This window comes from Larus michahellis, chromosome 2 (genome assembly GCF_964199755.1).
Source record: "Larus michahellis chromosome 2, bLarMic1.1, whole genome shotgun sequence".
In the NCBI taxonomy this organism is placed as follows: domain Eukaryota; kingdom Metazoa; phylum Chordata; class Aves; order Charadriiformes; family Laridae; genus Larus; species Larus michahellis.
Window position 1 is genome coordinate 144,705,851 of NC_133897.1, and position 20,356 is coordinate 144,726,206.

The 20,356-nt window shown below is 39.0% G+C and overlaps 1 protein-coding gene across 3 annotated transcripts in view; it reads left to right on the top strand.

The window, feature by feature from the left end:
- The window catches only part of CPQ (carboxypeptidase Q), a 162,507-nt gene that overhangs the window by 47,375 nt on the left and 94,776 nt on the right, over window positions 1-20,356 (top strand). For all 3 annotated transcript variants that reach the window (XM_074577490.1, XM_074577488.1, XM_074577489.1), the window contains one exon: window positions 12,596-12,803. In XM_074577490.1, the coding sequence (XP_074433591.1) occupies window positions 12,596-12,803 (208 nt within the window). The remainder of the gene's footprint in view (window positions 1-12,595; window positions 12,804-20,356) is intronic.

The following is a 20,356-nucleotide window of genomic DNA, read 5'->3' on the forward strand; positions in this document are numbered from 1 at the left end:
GTGGGAAGGCTCTGGCAGGAGGTGAATGACAGAGAATACAGGTTGTTACTGTGGAATATCATATTTTCAAATGTAAATATTTAAAATTAGTTGGCTGACTGTAGCTCAAAGGATTTGAATTTTGAGTTCAATTCAGTAACAAGTCACTGTGAGAGAGTTGAAGTCGCTGGAAAGAGCATGAAGGAGCTGGAATTTCATAAAAGTACCAGGCTTTTTCTTAGTAACAGCTCTTTATCATCAAGAACAACATGAACTTTAGAAACCAGGTCCTGGGATTCAAATGTGATTTTGCCAAAAGTCTGAGGTTTGGAAAGAGTGAGCTCACAGGTGGGATGTAAGGGAGGTTTTAGCTGTTCTATAATCTGTGTATTGCTTGTACCTTTTTCGGGGAGTAGATTGTGATTGTTCTTTGAGGAGGGTCTGTGTCTCCCTCTAAGTATCTCTCCTCGCAGTCTCCAAAGAAGGAAACAACAACTTTCAGGGCTCCCAGTTTCAGGCTCTGAGAAGGCTGTAGTCGCTGCTGGGACAACATGGGAGAGTCAGAAAGAATGCGAAGGGACCTGGCAGCTTGAGTACATGCTCTTTATCTCCAGAAAGGGTGTTAGAGGGATCTACGTTTGTGCTCAAGCCCAGAGAGCTTGAGCAGGGATTCAACACTGTCCAGATGCAGCCAGCACCTGGAGTCCAGAATCCTGGGCTGCTGGGTTTATCTGGGAGACCATCCAAGGCTGTAACTCCACAAAACTATGTCTCTTTTTTTCCCCTCTTCCTTTACTTAGTTTATAATGCTGACAATCTAGGAAAACAGAAATGGTGTGCTGCAGTGTCTGAGAGAATTTGAACATTTTGGTATTGCCAGAAATGTGATGTGAATAGGCATACCCATGAGTAAACTCTAGCAGAGCTACTTGGAATAATCAGTGCAGCTGCAATTTATGATTTTGTAAGCCTAACTGGTTTTCAGTGCCTAAAATTAGGTTTCAGTCATGTAAATCTTTGTATAGTACTTCTCAGTGACAATCAGTGATGGATTCCTTTAACCCTTTCCCACATAGAGCAGTACCTTTTATTCCTTGGATGTTTCAGTGTTACTTAGTGGAATGACTTAGGAGTTAATGAAAAGATGGCAGAATCCAGGCAGGTACAAAAAGATGACAAGGAATTGGAGAACACCATTATAAAGCATCAGAATTCCAGGTGATGCTTGTCCACAGAAGTTTCCTAAGAAAGGAAAGGAGAATGCCGTTCGTTCCTCTGAGGGTCTCCCCCATAAGCTGTCAAAACAACTGGTGTAACTGGTCGTCATACTTTTCATACAAAATTAAAAAAAATTAAAAATTAAATGCTTTAGATCCGTGTCAGCTCATCATGCAATGTGCTTGGGTGTATGTCTGTATAAACAGAAAACGTACAGAAAGGGGATGTTTTTCAGAAGGACATTAACGAGTTAGCAGGGTGCAGAGCTTGTGAGCTGGACAGTCTGGCTGTCGGGGTTTCAGAAGGATGCTCCTAAATGGGTCTGCCTCCCCTAAATGTTAGACAAATCACAAATTTCTAAGGAAGAATACATTTTATCAGCATTTTTTGTAGTCAAGCCACTCAGTAGTTTCGTAGCTCTGTCAGCAAGAAGTGATACTCTCTGTTTTGGAGTGTACCGTGGGTCATGTCAACCATCAGCTGTTCATTGCAGGTGAACAGTTCAGTGGTTAAGTAGTAGATCAAGCACGGTCATGTTAAAACAGGAGTTTGTTAATATTGGTATTAATCAGTGTATGGACTACATTGCAAGATTTACCTGCAAGTCAGCGGACCTTTATTTTCATGTAGATGAAATTATTAAAAGCCCGCTTTGAGGGCTGGGTGTACAAAGGCTTTGCAGGCTGCAAGTGATCTTTAGGCTGCACTTACAGAACAACTGCTTTCAACTACATGATAAATAGTTACGCACAGCACACATTCGGCGTTGTTCTATAGAATTCAGTATCGGTTTATAGACAGGCTAGATTTGAAACAAGTACCATTTCCAGTGAATAATTTAAATAACTCCACTATACTTATGCAGAAGTGTAGTACAGAGTATTTTACAGAAACAAATTTTTGCTTGACAGCTGCAAGTTAATTCAGCCGGTGCATATTATCTTGTAAAAACAGTTCTGCTTCTAAAATTATATGATACACTTCTTTCTAAGAAGGTACAGTTTTTTAACATATTTTCTATTTATATTATTCATGAAGTTATATACGTGGTCTCAGTGTTAACATTAATCATTAACAATCAGTAAGATAATTTTCCTGCATAGTGTTCTTCAGGGGGGGAAAAATCATCCCTAGTTAGCATTTGAACACTGGGCAGAAAATTACCACTTTTTATTCTGTTGCTGTCTTGCAGTGAAGCACTAGGTGGGCTTCAACGTTTTCGTGTCTTGAGCTCTAAGGCTGTGGTGCGTACACGACTCTATGAATGCAGGTGACTTGCTGCACACCCTTCCTCGTGGAGGCTGCCTGAGCAGAAGTGACACCCAGGATAGATGGGTGAGGAGGAAGCGGGGAAGCCCGTGGTCCCCCCAACAGCCCTCTTCTCCTCCAGCTACCAGAGGTGAATTTGGAGAGCTGCAGCATTCCCATAGCTGTCACTTTTTAGGTAGTCTGGAATCTCGTCATGTCCCTAAATCCAGGTCACTTTCTCCATCACCACAGTTAATCTGATTTGACTGTCTGTGTGCCCGTATATCTTGATTAAGGTCCAAAAGCATTTGTGTATTTAAATTTATGTACAGACTATAAAAGTCATGATCATTATTGTGCATTCCAACAAAAGCCTACAGTCTGCTACCTTTTTTCCAAGAACATTTTCCTCAGCAACATGGATCAGCTAATGAAAAGGAAAGAAAATTGTGTTCTTTCAGACAGTCTGTCTTCCAGCAGAGACTCTCTTAGGCACTCTTTATTAGATATTAAAGAAATCCATAAAATGTAAGAGTGGGATTGAGAATAATCTTTTCTCTCCCCTTCAAAGGATGATGAAGGAATCAGTGTATCTCCAGGATTAAATTGGAAGAGGACAAACCTCCAAACAGTAAGCAAAATAATATGAGTATATAGTATGTATTGAAGAGCACAACAAACTTGATATCTAAAACAAAACAGTGAGAAAGTGTTGCCATTGACAGCAATTTCTCCCTTCCTTTTGAGGAAGGAAAATGACTTGAATTCTCAGGACTTAACTGTTTTCTCGGGAAAACCCTACATTCACTTCTTCATGGCAGCTGCCATGTGCCGGGTGTTCCTCCTGTGTGCTCCCAAAGAAACCAGCAGCACGGGAAGATCCCCAGAAGTGATTCAATCATTCTCCCAATCAGGGTTTGCACTGGAACGATATTTATTTTTTTTTTAGCCTGACACTCTTCATTTCCCAGACACAACACTAATTGCCAGGAAAGGAGCTGTTCAGAGGAAATATGTACCTATTGGGACATTTTGTATTTCATCTGATGTAGATGGTGAAGCTTTTGGGAGAATCTTCCACAGTCAACAAATGCAGCTGGGGAAAGAATGCTCACACTTGGCATGACATTTTGCCATGCGTCTCAATATTTAGTCCTAGATCCACAGGAGTTATTATAATGTTATAACAAGCTTTAAAAATATATTCTGTTGCTAAAAGGAACTTTTCTGCTTACAATGAATTTCAACTTTGAGACTGAAAAATTCAGGGTCTATCTGTAGTTTTGGAGCCACAGGCAAGACTTGTCCAAGTCTTGAAAAATTAAACCAAACCATTTCATTGGAGAATGAGTTTATCAAATCAGTGTAATGCACTACTAGATAAAGTATCCATATCACTTAAGCATCTACATTGCATTTTACATTGCGTGAGTGTCATTGTATAATATGTGAGCTAGATAGGCAAATATAATGATCAGGTGATGTTCAAATAGTTCCTGTCGTGTGGCACTACTAAAATATCTCACTTAAGGGGAAAAATAAGTGTTACCCACTCTGTATTATTTTTACTAACATGCATTTTATTCTCTTGACCTGACTTTATTTTTTTTTTACTTGAACAGAAGTAGTGTTGGACTGGTTAATACAACATCAACGAGGAGTTTAATATTCTATAGAAATTAGATCTGTGTGACTAAAAGAAGCATTTATTTAGTGAGGATATTTCAGAGTTTCAGTTTTCTTCAGAAAATGTAGGGACTCACACAGACAAATGTCTTGCAGTGGCTTTTGGCTTGCTCACTGCTTGAGGGTGAATCCAGTCAGGCCCTTTGCTCTGTCTTCTCATGTACAGTCAGTTTTTAAAGCCTTTTTTTCCCCCTACTTCTATTGAAGTTAATGGAAGATTTGCTGCTGATTTTCAGTGGGAACAGGGTTATACTCACAAACAGCAGAAAAGATGACTAGATTTCTCCATTTCCTCCAGTTTACTACTGGGATTCACTTCCATGCTATCTATTGTGATAATACCTAAGTTATTCTACTGTCTGTTTTTTTACTTTAAAAAGCTCTCCCCTTTTATCCATCTACATAGTTGCCTTTGGTGCTAAGATACTCCTCCTCTTCCGAGACTTGTAAGATGTATCTTCATGAGGCTTTGTTTGCATTGCCCCAACCTGTTGTAGGGAAAAGCTATTCCTAAATATGTTTAAGACAGGTTTGTATTTCAGATTTTTTACGTAGGACAGTGTCCAAAGAGTGTACTCCTCTGAATGGTGTGTGGCGTAGAGAAGGAAGGGAAGAAGAAAGGCTCCATCCATGCCCTCTTCTGTGAGTTTGAAACTTTCCCCCGACTCCTTTCAGACCTCTCCCCCCTCTGTTTACCTCTGTGGTCAGCTGATTAAAAGGAAGAAATTTTATGGTGGGTAAGACCAGTATCCTCCATCCCTACCCTTTTCCTTCAGCTCACTGAAAGTGTTGGCTGCACATTACCCGTTACCATGACCATCTTTCAGAAGAAGGAGGAACGTCCGTGTACTGTCCCATAATACATTGTATGACAGAGGAGGCTGAAGTTTCTGAGTGACCTAATGTATAGGTCTGTATATAGGAGAGATTGACCTTTCCTGCTACTGTCTGCAATGAAACAGAGACTTGGAAGCACTGATACGGTGATTGATCCTACACTGAAAGCTCTTGGTGCCTCTTCACACTTGTTTGTGCCTGATAATTTTATGTAAAAATTCATTATCAGTACTAACAAACGTCGTTAAATGGAGGAGGTATGAAGGCCAGATCAGTACTCTAGGCAGCTAGCTGTTGTGTAGTTTGCTTGTGTATTGCTAACCCTGTGATGCCTCTTTGTCTGATTGTCTGCTTTCCAAATAAAGAAAATGTGTGTGTTTTGTTGTTGGTGTTTTTTTTTTTCCTTTGGATTTATTTATATCCTTCCTGTAGGTATAAAATATAACATCTGTTTCCAGTAAGGTTTTTTTAATTTGTCCTGTGTGCTCGCTAGTCTCTGGTGTTAGAGGGGTCACTGAAGATATAAATATGGCTTCTGCTCCAGGCTGAGAAGCCAGGAGTTCAACAAAAAATTAAAAAGAAACCCTGTGAAGCCAGAAGCCTTGCAGCTGCTGGCAATTAGGATTGTCATTGGCGTTCCCTCCAGGAGCCCTCTGCTCACATACCTATGGTAGCGTGCAGCAGGCAGCTGCGTTCCCACAAGGCGGGGATGTAAACACAGGAGGAGGGAACTTGGTTCTTCATATTGAGCAGAAGGAGGCCAAACAGGTGTATGACTTAAATGGCTCCCTCAAGGTATTGTCAGCTGCTGGAGAGTCATCCTCCTGTCTGTAAGATGCAGAAAGTTTCTTTTTCAGTTAAAGAGCAGCTGATGCAAGCCTCCATTTCCTACAGACGTTTGGAAAGGATTGTGCAGACTTTTCTACTTTCCCAGCAGTTGGATAGTCCCGGGGTGGAATTCATTGGACTTGCTTCATTTGATCATTTTACCATTCACAGTTGTTTTCTGCTTCTTGTTTGACAAACCATGTCTAATCTACGATATTTTTTAAAAACTTCTGTGGTTATTGTAGAATTCCCTTGGTGTGTGTGGTACTGAATATTATAATGAAATACAAACATATACGTGTTGGTTGCATTCTGTAGCCTAGCATGTATATAATTACGTCAAAGCTATTATGCTTGTTTGGTAAAGCCTAATTTTAATGAGCGCCTAGCACTGATTAGATGCAGTTTTCTAAATGTTAATTTAAATGGAGTCCATGTGGTAACAGGGTAATGCTGTACTCTTCCCACCCCCCCCGCCCCAAAGGCAGTTTTCCTTGGTAAGGCAAATACTTTCTGGAGTCTCTCTTACACTTTATTACACTTTATTACGCTTGTGCAGATACTACATCAGTTAAAGGTTGGTACAAAGTAATCTGGAAGAGACTGTATAACTAGACTCCAAATATTCTATCCTTGGTAACGGACTGCTATATTATATTATTTAATTCCATATTTGCACCTTATCATGTTTTTGCTTCTTAGTTTTTTAAAATTTTCTGTGCATATTCATATTTTGCAGTCTTGCTATGGTTTCAGCTTACTGTAAACCAAGAAATCAAATCCTACAAAGCTAATATAAGGAGCAAGCAAAGCAGGAGAATCTTGGGACAAATGATGTCAGAAACACAAAATTAGGCTGAATTTCTTTCTTTTATGTTTTGCCAAGTGGCTGTAAATGGGAAATAGTCTTGATTTTTATTTTTAAAGACCTAATTCTTCTGAGAAGACTAACAATACTTTTGACATTTTGACTAATTCTGTTACGGTTCAGTTTCTCTATCCAGATAATGATGAGAATCTTGAAAGAATATACACAGTCTGTGTGTGCACAAGAACATGTTTTGTAAGGACTTTATGGTGCTGGAAAAGGCGATTTACTTGAATGGAGTTCAGCCCTTGCCATGCTGCTCTCGATGAAGAGAAAGATAGAGGAGTGAGGCACTCATGAATAGCTATTATCCTTAGCTAACAGCGTACATTTCCCCTTCTGTATTGCTACAGGATATTCCATCACTCCTTTAAAGTGTAAAGCATTGCATGTGAGGGAGTTTTCTCTGATATGTAAAATACACAAGTGAAAAAACAGCCAAAGTGTGAAGAAGATGAGAGCTCATTACTGAGAGTCACAGCTGTGATCTTGCTATGGATATAGCCAGTGATTAGTATAGTCATGGTTCCATTCAGGAATCTATTTTATGATTTAAGTCAATAGTAGCAAACTAGCTGACCTGATAGGAATGTTTAGTTTACATGTGGTTGACACAGGGAGTGTGGCATGAGTCCTGTAGGAAATAGACTGTCATGTATGTAATTAAGAGTCTCACAATATGTTTGTATAAGTGAGTAAACTAAAGATACTTGGACAACATTCATTTTGTGTTTCCCAACCCTAGATTGCTTTATGAGATTGGTGTGAAGAATTGTGCATTGGGGGGGTGTGTATACACATTATGGCTGAAGTAGATCTTTGTAAGCTTTCGTATAATCAAGTTTTGGTTTTATGCCTTGTAGTCACGTTAGAGTTTTTGTAATGTCATGCTTGCTTCTCCCTTTAGGAGATGGCTATCTTTGCCTGAGGCTTCAACTTGAGAAGTGTTTTTCATCAGAGCATCCAGTTTGGCTTGAAGCACTGGTTCTTACACAGTTTATTTGTCCTTGGGCATTTTAGCTTATGTTAGAGATAAGGGTTGGTAGTCCAGGAACAAAGTAACGAAGCATGCAATGTCGGCTGCCGCCGTAACAAGAGGCAGAACTGACCTGACACCAGCAGCAGATCTTTTCATCCACGCCTTTTAGTTTCTCCACATTTGATTATTTTACTCAAAAGAGAAACTAACTAGCTGCCTCTTGACTTTTTTATCCTTCCTTTACACTTTTCTGTAAGATGTAAGCCACATCTGTTTCTTACTAGTCATTTGATGTGCACTTCTCATAGAGAAAATGCTTTATTTTTTGGAGCCTTTCCTCTGCTTTGTTATTCATACTGTGATACCTCTCTTAAATGCTTTCCAAGATGTGAAATCTAGGTGTTTATCAAAAGCAAAACCCAACCATTTTATTTATCTGATTCCTGCCAGCAGGAATATCAAGACCAAATGCTGATGAGTTTTTATTAACATTAATAGGTTTATAAAGGAGTAATCTATCTAGATATGTTCAATTTTTTATGTAGTTTAAATACGGAGATGAGGTGATCCAGTAGATCTAAAATCAGAAGAACAGATGCTTTTGTTAAAGAAAACAAAAGTAAAATCCACCACCTCTCCTCTGCTGGACACCAAACCATGGTATTGGGGTATGACTATGTTAGATATCAAGTGGCCTAATTACCCTTAAAGTTTTGCAAAATGAACTCAGGCTTTGCTGGATGACAGCATTTCCAGAGAGAGGGTGGGTTTGAAGCAGCAGAAGCTGCCATCATTCCCAGGTATTACCAGGAAATGCCAGAGGTGCACCGTGCTCGCCTGTGGGTACCGGTGTTGCAAAGGTGAATGCTGATTCCAAGTCAGGGTTGCTTTGTAATCTCCCTAGCTGGTTTTATGTGATGCTTTTCTTTCTTTTCTTTTTGAAGGGACAGGGCATGTTAAATGCAAGTCAGATTTATTATTTTTTTTAGTAATATCCTTTTTCTTTAGAAAGAATAGCCACAAAGCCGTGTTTGTTCAGACTCAGTGAAAAAAAAAAAAAAATCTTCCTTGTCTACCAATACCAGATTCTTTCTCCAGAACTACATCCTCTTCACCCTGTTTTTAGCTAAACCCAGGACTGCTTCTCTCCATCTTCATCTGTTATACACAGAGTCTGCCAGTAATTTTTTTTTCTATTTTGTTTAGTTAACTTTTGCTCAGGTCTTGCCATAGGGCCAGCAGCCTTTCCAGTTTTTTGTTATCTCTGCATAAAAGGGGCTTAATTTTACTTTACTTGGAAATTATTTTGCTGTACTCTTTCACGCTTTATTAAGCAATTTATTATGTAGATATACTTAATACATGGCATGTTTTGCATGCATGTAAGCTTTAATCAGGTATATCCCAGGATGCTTAGTGTCTGCTGCAAACTTTTTCTATGCAAGTTCATCTGGTAGCCTTAGGAATATACAGTACTGTGGTATTGCCTTGTGCCTTTGTATTGGTAACGCTTAGGGTCCATTTCCCTTTTTGTGGCAATCATTTGGCCAGTCGTCCATTCACTACAGGTCCTGGTATCGTCTGAACAGTTGCTGGCTCTGCTTGCCTGTGCCAAAATATCTTAATTTGGGTAGTTGGGTTTACCTTTGTAATCTTGGCATTGTAGTTTGAGCATAAAAATGGCAAGGTGACTTCAAGGTTTGTTTTTGGGGCTAGCTGGGGTAAATTTTGTACCTGCAAGCATTCGTTCATGTGGGGTGTGTAAGCGTGCGTGCATCTCAGCAGGTTGTCAGAAGCTTTATTCACAGTTGTGGTGGAGTGTCAGGAATAAGCGTCTGAAAGAAATGTGATTGCTACTTATATTGAAGAAACAAACATAGTTTTAGGGGTTTCTTTTGTTGAGCATCTGGGAAATAACAAGGAGAGTGAAATCAATACAGGTAGTGATGAAACTTGAATTACTGCAGTTCAGAGTACATGACATGTTAGTACTAAGACATAATCTTGCCAGAAGACACAGGTGAATGGATTCATTTAAAGTGAGCAGAACTGTTTGTTTCTACTCAGTTGTTGAATGTAGGGGTTTTTCTGAACATTAATACATGAAATTGTCATTTTTATTTTTTTTTTCCCGGTGTGTTGTTTATGTTATGTATTTTGGAAAGTCTCCTGGTTAGCATGCTGGATATATCCCCAAACACTCAAAGAAATATTAAACATAAACAGCAAATTGTCGCAGTTTAAAAGTGGGGGTGAGGGGAGCCTCTTTTTTTTACAGGGACAAAGGGAAAGAAAAAATATAAGAGCTGAATTTATAAGTCTATGTGAGTTTATCCCACTCGGGGATGATTATGTGGCACAAGAGATTTTGAATACCTGGGTAACTCTGTTATTTCAAAGGTGAGCAATGGGTCACCCAACCTGCAAAGCTGATGAGGAGAAGGGGCACCGACATTTGTGTGAGGTTCAGCCATAAACAACTGGGAGCAATAATTTCCTAAACTGTTGCCACCTAATAAACAGATCTGGCTACGCTCTGAAGCAGCTCCCGTAAGACCTCTGTAACAGATTTTTAGTATTTTCTTTTCAAATAAATGTTTATACGTATCTACTCTGCGGGTTATTTTATTGATTACAATATAACTTGTTTTTGTTGAGAAGGATTTATTCATCTAAACAAATAGAGCTGAATAATCTCTCCCATTTTACCTAATCTATATCCTTACAAAGTAGATTTCTCCCTTCCTCCTCACCACATCTCCTCCAGGAATTAAGTGGGTTTTTTTTCCGGTTTAGAAGTCTTAAAAGTCCCCCAAATTTTTTTAAATTTTTGTTTAAATGTATAAAATGTGTCTGCTATTGTAAGTAGGCTTATAGGTGAAGATTTTCACGTATTCTGGGCATGGTTCTGGGCAACCAGTTCTGGGTAGCCCTGGCTGAGCAGTGGGGTTGGATAAGATGACCTCCAGAGGTCTCTGCCATCCTCAACCATTCTGCGATTCTATTATTAATATATGGCTAAATAGTATTAAAATTTGTAACAGCCGATGTGAAGAATGTCTGTAATCTGGTTTGAAAGCTTCAACTCTAGCCCTTCTTCATAGGATAACATGTAGGTAAAGATACTATTTAGCTTTAGAGGGTAACATGTAATAAAGGTATGATTTAGCTTTAGAGATTTCCTTGAGAAACTGAATTCTCTGGCATTTCACTGATAATGTCAGAGTTTAGTAACTGAGACAAACAAACAAATATCATATTCATAAGAATATTGAAGAAGCCTCTAGATGGCTATTTTATGTATTTTGAAAACACCTCTGGAGTAGCGACTGAAACGTGAGAATTACAAAGTAGACCTGTAATAAAGGGTTGCAGATATATTATTTTAGCTTACAGATTTACTGCAGAAGATGGCGAGTACTGGAGAGCAGCTTATTCAGAGTTTTACCCTAATATTTCAATGCCCAGTTCTAACCTTATTTTAGGATTTAGGACATGTATACCAGTTGATTTCTGATCATTATCATGGTATCAGAATGGTTCTCAAGTGTTCACAGAATCACAGAGTGGTAGGGGTTGGAGGGGACCTTTGGAGATCATCTAGTCCAACCCCCCCTGCCAAAGGATGTTCACCCGGAGCAGGTTGGACAGGAACTCATCTAGGAGGCTTTTCACTGAGTCTGTCCTCTTGAAACAAAGTGTACTTTTATTCCCCTTCTTTTTTTTCCTGTCTGCAAAACAGAGAGTGTTTTTATTCCCTTTTTACAAGTGGGAAATGAAGGCAATGAATGATTTAATATCGGGAGTATTTGTGAATTTGTGCATACATCTAGATCCTGATTTCTCTGTTTTCCCACACATGTTTTTTCCCGCTTTATCTGGCTTTATATGCAACTTCACTTTAAAAATGTTGACTTCAGCTGCAGCTGTGATACTGAGTACTTCTGCAAGTCAGATCCAAAGATCTCAACAGAAGCAACAGAAAATGAGAAATATGTAAACAGTGGCCAAACGTGAAAAAACATTGAAGGAACTTGTTAAGGAATTTGTCCCATTACCTTCTAGTGATCCTGCGACGTCAGATGTGGAATCACTCACTCCAGTTAGCTCTGCACACAGCGGTGGTAGAAGGAGCCTCTGGAAGGGAAATAATTGCTTTAAATAGTCATGAAACTGTCTGCAGCTTTCTGAGAAGAAAGGAGAAGTCACTCCATATTGCACTGTGAATGTCAGAGGAACCTTGTGATTATTATTTTTTTTTCCCTATTTTTATTTCCATAAGGCATATCTGTTCCTTAATGGAAGACACTGAAGCCTTACATATAGTGGTGCATATTTTTTTCTTTTTCTTTGTGTAATTTGTGTAAAGTTATTTGTTGGATTTTTATATTTTTTTCCTCTTTTGTCTACAGGTAGTAGTGGAAATTTTGAGTGTAATGAGAACAAATGCACGTGCATTTTTTTAATGGTCTCATTGTCTTATTTTTCCTGAAGTCTCTCATATTAGTGCTCTTCAAAGAAATCTCCAGTCTGATGTTGAAATAGTTGAAGTAGTGAATTTTAATTTCATTACTTGTCACAGGATAAAAAATGCACTTCTTATGAACTGTTCACTTGCTGGCTTTTTATTGCTTTTTTTTTCATGATAAAGCAGTGAAGGAAGTGTGGTATCGGAGCATGTACTAGTGTAATGTTGAAGCATGGCAGTGATCTAAAGAGAGGTGACACAGAATAGCTTTCCAGACATGTAGAATGCTAACAGTCAGTTATACTGATTACTATAAAAACACTTGCTGTATTTTATTGAAAGGTTTATTTAAAAATAGTAAATATATCCTTTTTGAGAGTCTGTTGGGGATAGTAGTGACTATTCTTTTTAATAATTGTATAATAGTGATGATAACTTACGGAGCTAAGTTGTTAACATTGTGGTTTTATTTTTCTTTTCACAGCCCACATACTGGGTGGCAGAGTTACCACCCTGATGTGCCCCGCATTCCCACTGCTTGCATCTCGGTGGAAGATGCTGAAATGATGTCACGAATGTCTTTACGAGGAACTAAAATCGTTGTGCACCTGAAGATGGGGGCTAAGACCTATCCAGACTCTCCTTCCTTTAACACTGTGGCAGAGATAGTTGGAAGCAAGTACCCGGAGCAGGTGAGTGAGAATATACAAAAGGAAAATTACTTTGTTCTTTAAAAATATGAAAAAACAAACCTGAAGAAATCCCTCAAATGAGTAACTCTTATTCGCCTACCTTTCTACTTTTCAGACATCTCAGCTTTTCAGTCTATTTCAGGTAGCAGATTTGAAACCTCCAGACTCATTTCTAACATGTTCTAAATAACTAATAGTAAGCTAAGGTTGCCGTAATGATTTGTGCTTGGGGTTTGCTTATTGTTCTGTTAATAGTCTTCAAGTGGTTTCTTGATCAGGCAAATAAGCCAGGTTCTGCTGTCCAGAAATAAAATTGTTTGCCTAAGTTTTTCTTCAAATGTAAAAGTGAATGCAGGGTGTCAGTTTAACTGTTTTGAAGATGTTTTTTCTTGTGCAAATCGTTGCTGCGTTTAGCAGGAGTTGTGCGTGTGTGTTAGTTTGGAGGAATAAACCATTGGCGCTAAAAAGTATCTGCAAATTCTGTTTTAACACTTGTTAATCCTAAATTGTTTGTTTCCATTTTAAGACTTTTTTTTCTTGCTTTCTCTTTTCTTCCAACTTCTTAGCCAAAAATCATACAAACTAAAATTGTGGTGCAGAAGGATTTGTGCCTGGTATGAAGTCTTCTATGTCAGCTTACAACATGGAATGATTTTTCTGGCAGTATAGTTTATTGTGAAAATGCTGATGCAGCCTCAGTTGCAGCAGCACTAGAAATTGCTACTAGAGTACATCTGCTGAGCCATGATTCTTTTTAAAATATTGTAGTTTTCTAACTTCAATGAAAAATAAGAATTACTATCTCTGACATTTAAACCAGGCATAGCTCTTAAAAGATTTTCTGAAATGGTAGTTCTGTAGCTCCGGCTTGTGATGTCTAGAGACCCTCAGCGTTAGCACGAATGTACAGTTTCAGAAGCTTATCACTGGGCAGGGAAAAAGTAACTACCCTTATAGTTGACTGGTTTACATACCATCGCCTGTGAGTCTAACTTCATGAAACACGTATTTACCAAGTTAAAGACAATGCCCCAACTTCTAAATTAGGGTACAGTTAATTTAATTTTACGTCATCTGAATTTTTAGCCATACTTCTAACCAGCTTATAGGCTATCTTTCCTGAATTATGTTACGTGTATTTCAAAATTTGACACTTCAATTCAGGTTATGAAGTGTCCAAATGTACCTTCAAAGTTGTGTTAAGGTGCTTGCCTGTACTTGATTTTCTCTTTGCTGTCCTGCTCTGTTTCTTTAAGTAATGAAATGGATTGGGAGCTAGCTCTTCACTTCTTCCACTGAGAAGCTCAGTTTTTTGAAAACACTGGGTAAAGACTTATTTACAAGCCCCCTGCTGATGTTAATGGGAGTGGTAGTGGACACACTTTCAAAATGTAACCAAGAAACAGGAAAATAAAACCAGTGAATGTTTAGGTTTTTTAGTCCTCAGTTCCTCTTGGATCCTTAATGGGTGCTTCACCACGCTCATTCCATTGCGTTACTCTGGTAAAAATGGGAACCATCTAGCTATTTAGGCAATAAAATACATTGCAGACCCAAACTCTTACAATGCCTTTCAAGCCAAAGTGTTTCTAAATGCAGTACAAATCCAGGGGAATAGAAAGGTACCATTTCCATGCGCCAAAATTTCAATTTAAGTTTTGAATTGAAACAAAAGCAAATCTGGATCTCTGAACTCTGGGTGAGAAATCAGCAGCGGGTGGTATCACTCTTACAAAGGTCTAAAGCAAAACAGTTTGAAATTAGGCTGAAGCCTGTGAAACTTAACCGGTCACAGGTATTGCAGCAAATTATAACTTAAACTAGAACTTAATTGAAAATGAGGGTCACTGTAGGATACTGAAGAAATCTGGTGAGAAGTGGTACAGCTCTAGATGTAACTGCATGTTAAACATGTTTGTGTTCATCTGTATATTGACCAGAATTTAATATACTGCTTGATTTATAAATAATTCATTAATTCCTCCTGTGAGATTTTAGCATATTTATTAAAAATAATCACCAAGAACTGAACTAATATTTGTCTGAAAATTTTATCTGTTACAAGCAATGTTGAATATTATTATTAAAATCCTTTAAAGGCGAAAACGATTTACTGTTTTTTCTTACTTTTTTTTTTCTTTATTTGAGCACTCTTGTAGCATGTCCAGTTCAGTTCCTCCTTTTTCAGTCATTTTTCCAAGTGTTTTGTGTAGATTCTTGCATATAGCAATGGATGGAGGAAAAAAATAAAACTAGAATAATGTTAAGGGAAACAGAAGAAAATGTAGTTTAAATACTTCTGACATATTTTCCTAACAGTTTGTTGTATTTTAGACTTAGTGTTCTTAAAGTCTTTTAATACATGCTTTGTTTTGCTGTTGCAAGAAATGTTTGATATCATCCAAATTGATACTCAGAATTGTCAAACTTGCAAACCTTTGTTTAGGCACCTGTGCTTGACTTCAACACTTTTACGTTTCTGCATAACTTAAAGCAGCAAAAGAAATGTAATTATTGCTTTGTGAAGCATCAAGCTCTCAGGGATGCATTCCTCTTCAGGAGCGATGATGTGACATGGGTGCAGATGTCCTGTTGCTTTTTGAGGCAGCTCTGCACCCAAGGCACGCAGGTGCTTTTGAAAAGTCTAACCCACTGATACTTCAAGTTTTCTGTTCTGCTTTATCCTTTCTGTTTGGCCAGCCAATAGCAGATGCTTTAGCATCAATTGCTCCAACTAAGAAAAATGTGCTTTGAAACCTACTGTAAGTCGCGACTTTGCAGTGCCAAGTTTTCAGGTGGTGTAGAAAGCATCTGAACAGAAAAAGGAAATGGATTTTGTCATGCTGTCAGTAAAGTTCAGTGTCTCACCGGTGTCTCTGTTCTGTTTATCTTTGTATTATTCCTTCTAAGTTAGGGAAGGGCTGCTCTGCCTAGACAGGACGCTTGCTAATGTCAGAGCAGGCATGACCGTGCACGTTGAGCAGAGACATCCACCATCCTCTGTCAGTCCCGAGGTCCTTGTTTAGTGCTGTCTGAGGCCTAAGTACCTGTAGGTACCCAAAGGAGGCAAGCTTATACCTATAAGATAATAAGTTCAAGATCAAGCTTTTCTTCATATAAACAGATTAGAAGCAGTGGGCCCAAATGTGCTATGGCTTGATGTGCTGGCAGTGTTTCTAAGCTTCGGATCCCATTCTCACGGTGCTTGGGACAGCAGCGAGAGTGGAAAACCTGTGCGTTGTGGGACTTAACGTATTTAAGCCTGTATGACTGCTGACAGTTGAGCCAAAGAGTTTGTGAAATGAGAAAGGTATGGTAGCAGAACCCGCTCAGGTCCAGGCTATTGCTGGTTAGAGACATTTGCATTCCATTCCTGACTTTTAGCTTGGAGAAGTTTTTGAAGCATGCTGTTGAACCTGGGACCGTGCCGTTAGCATCCTTTTGTACTGTATTGTGTATTGGTGAGATGTTTTATTTAAACTATGTAAGCTGACACTGGAGACTGACTGACTGAGAAATTCACAAGTTAACTAATGTGGTTTTCATTTGAAATTCAGGCAGAGCTGGCAGTAAAACATGTTTGCCTTCTCATTTTAATACAGATGTAACATGATTGGTCTTAAAGCGCAGAAGCAACCGTTCCCATCTCTGGGGAAACGCTATAAATAGCGTCTGTTTCTTGTTAGTCTGGCTTCAACGTACCTAATGTGCCAAACACGGAACCACAAAATACTTGATTAACTGAAAAGGTATCAAAGTGGATGAAGATATAACTCTTCTATAATCCTGACTTTCAGCCTCTTTCCGTGCTGTATATTTCTTGGTGTGCAGGGCTTTTTTACTTATCTCACAGTTACTAAGTGATGGGAAAACTGTTTCCTAAGTATCCTACAAAGTACATAAATTTAATGGTTGCTCATTATTTTGTGATCTAGCATAAATACTGTAGAGCAGAAACAGAGGAGTTCATAAGTGGCTTTTTTGGAATCCTGAAGATCTGTTCCAGGAATTCACTCTATACAGCTTTTTTGCCTCCTGTTTTTATGGAGTGCCATATCTACAAAATGTTCCATTTGAAAAGTGACTCTATTTCGAACACCACAGGCATAAAAGACCATTGAATAATGTGCTGTAGCTGTGAGCCAAGTTTGGACACCACTTTGAAAGTAGCAGTGCTAGGAATGACCTGAGAAACAGACATTCTAAGGTAATAGATTGTGAAGTTCTTTACAGATCTGTGACTGATGTAACAGAACCTGTTCTACAAAGGAAATCGCAGCTTATTTACTTTTTCATTCTTCTTCCTTTCCCTATTTCAAAAATCAGCCCTCTTTCAGAATTTGTGATACTGGGCAAAGCTCCAGGGAACAAGAGAACATTAAAATTGTCCAGCTTCTGAGCCTGTTAGGCATTCATGCACATAAGGGAAGAAATAATTTGTAGACCAAAAAAAAAAACCCAACCCCAGGAAAAAAAAAAAAAAAGACTTCTCTGAAGATGTGTAATACTCAGTACAATGTTGTTTTATGGCCTGGCATCAGTTCTACATATGTTAACAAAATGTCTATCCATTAGCCCTTTGATGTGGCTTCCAGATATCCCTATGCTCAAACTAAATCATGCATACAATAGGGCTTTGAGTAGAAATGTTTTAAGAGTCTGGTGCCATCACGTTATGGCTCCATTATCACATTTTCTCCATGTGGATTGTTTTGCTATTCATTCCAAAATGTTGAAGGATTTGTAAGTGCACTTCTGTGAGCCTCTCTTCTGTGACTGTAAGCTGATGCCTGTCCCTGCTAGAATTTAAGAGAATTTAAAAGAATTTAAGAGATGATTATGGAGATCGGGTTTTGAGAGTGCCAGCCCATTACTTCATGATAGCGAACTGATGTGAAAGAAGAAGAGAAGTGGTGAAAAAAAAGAAGAGAAAGGGTGAAGAAAGAACACTGGCATTGTTAGGAAATGTATTTTCTTTGAAGTTTTTATATAAATGTTTGCTGAAAGAAGTAGTACCCTCTCTGTGGGTGTTTGTTTTATTAGTAACAGGACTTTGTACTATTAATTTGGGGGGTTGTTTTTTATAGTGTGCCTTGTGGGATTGGCAATATTGCCATCAGTTGTTCTTAAACAGAGCTCTTGTCATGATGAAAACAATCAAATTAACATGAAACTGATATGGAGGAAAATTTTTCTTTGTAACTTAACCATTTTACATTTTTTTTTCTTTTTTTTTAACTCCTAGAAGGCCTACCAAATTTTAAGACTGAAGTGCATGCTAAATTTTGTGGCGTAGAGCTTGGCAAATCTTCTAAAACTTGAATTGCCCATTTGAAACCCAAGAGCTGATTGAAAGCATCTAATTCTGCTAGGAGAACTTGGTAACAGTTTGCCTTCTAACTCAGAATGACTGATGCCCCCTGAAGTAGGCATGTTTTTTGGAAACCTCAGTATCTGGGTATGCAACAAATACATCTTAAAAGTCATTTGTATATACATGGTTGATGTCGTTAAGGGGTAACAGTTAAAAAGCGTTGTAGTACTTTTGTGTCTGAAATATTGATGGAACAAGGGAATGCGTATACATGGAAGAAAGACTCAAAACAACTTACATATTTTTAAAAATTATTTTGCTGGAAGGCATCAGGTCAGGTTCAGCAGTGTAATGTGACCTTTATAATGTTCAGATATTTTCAAACTGACTAGACCAGATCTATAAATGGGCAGCTGAGAGTGGGGGAGAGGGCCGGGGTGGTAGCAGGCTCTGCTGATCTTGGAGACACCGGAAGTTGGTGTGTCTCTCAGCTTGGTGATGCCGGAGCAGAACCAAGGGATGTGCTCTACTGGGTGGGGGCAAGCCAGCAGCTCTTTGAAAGGGTCTTCCTCTTGCCAACTGAGGCACAGTAGCTGCCAGTGCTATTGCGATATGAAGGAAAAACATATTAGCTTTACTTACCGTCGGCGCCTGGTCTCCTCTCCATGTGCTAACTCAACTCACTGGCATGCAACTGGTGATATCCTAGGTTACTGCAGCACCAGGGGGACAGTGACAAGGAATGAGGACATCTAGGTGTTTGGAGGAACTGAGTGCTGCTGTCACCCTGATAGACATGTTCCATTTGGATTCTCTTGATGTGAGCTCAAGACAGGGTGCTTTCTGCCTTTCACCCGAGCTTGGGCATAGATATCACCATATACATGTCAGCTGGCTGTCTACCCCAGCCTCTTCCTCTGTTTGAATCCGGTCTGGTGTCAGCCCAAAGCTACTTGCTAGACCTTTGCTCTGTGCGCTACTCTTTGGAGCATTTGGTTGGATTTTAACTTATCTGCTTCTTAAACTGCAACCAACTGAATTGTGAAACTAGAAGTTAAAAAGAAACACTTAACGGTGCTTGTTCTATTGGTCAGCAAATGTATCTGAGCACATAGTTTTGTAGTCCTTTTGATGATGTGAGTATAAGCAGATACACTGTAATATTTTTTTTCTTCCCACCCATTCCTTTGTCTCTACTCCCACACAGCAGTTTAAAGAATTACTGTGGGATTTTATTTTGGTAATAATTTACAAACACACATAGGGTTTACAGAATGGTTGTGAAAGCTTTTTCTCTCCACATTGAAAAAGTTATCTTCTAAAATTACACTGGATCCTTATTGCATTCTAATACGCAAGAGTATCTAAAGGGTAGTCCTGGGTTTGACAGATGTGGTACTTGCCTGAAGCATGAAGTAAGAAACCACAATATTGAGGAGGAAGAAGGAAAGAAACTGTATCGTAGTTTTCGTTATGAATAAGCAGGCGCCAGACACGCTAGTGCCAAGTGCCAAGGGTTAGTTTCAAAACAACTATTCACTACAGAAGTAGTCTGATAGCTGTAGTAGTATGTTTGTGTTTGTTAGGTGCGGACTATATGCTTGACCTTGTACGGCAGAAGGAGGACTACCAAGATAGTTCTTGTCCTAGTGAGTCTGCAGTCCAGAAGATGAGTACAGTGCTGTAAAAATACATCAGTACATCTTTTCCATGTAAGTCTGATGGAAAACTGCGTGTCTAAGAGTGTGTGGGCTGGATCTAGAAAGCTGTTGGACACAGATTCAGAGGTTCTCACACACGGAACCAAAGTGGAGGAAGACCTGATAGTGAAATTTTAGATGGCGGACAGAGCTAACATGGAGTGGAGGGATAACGCTAAAAGCAGTGAAATCTAAAATGTTCGGGCTGGGGCCCAGGTGAAAGGGGGAAAGAACTTGGTTGGCTCAGTCACACTGAAATACTGAGGGTACAGATGTTATGCTAAGAAACATGTTGTTGCACCAGCTGAGAGAGATGGTGTCGCAAGGATGTAGCGGGGTTTCTAGCAGAGTTCATAGTTTCAGTGGGAAGAGAGACAGTATTCTTGAGAAACACTGAAGCGGCTGCCGAATGGTGGGTAAACTCGTTAGGGTTTCACGCATCACATTGCTGCTTTGTGAGAACAAGGAGTGGGGAGAGACAGTGAAAACAATAAGCTGACCACATTTGGTGTGAGAGAATTAGTTTCAAGACTTTGGTT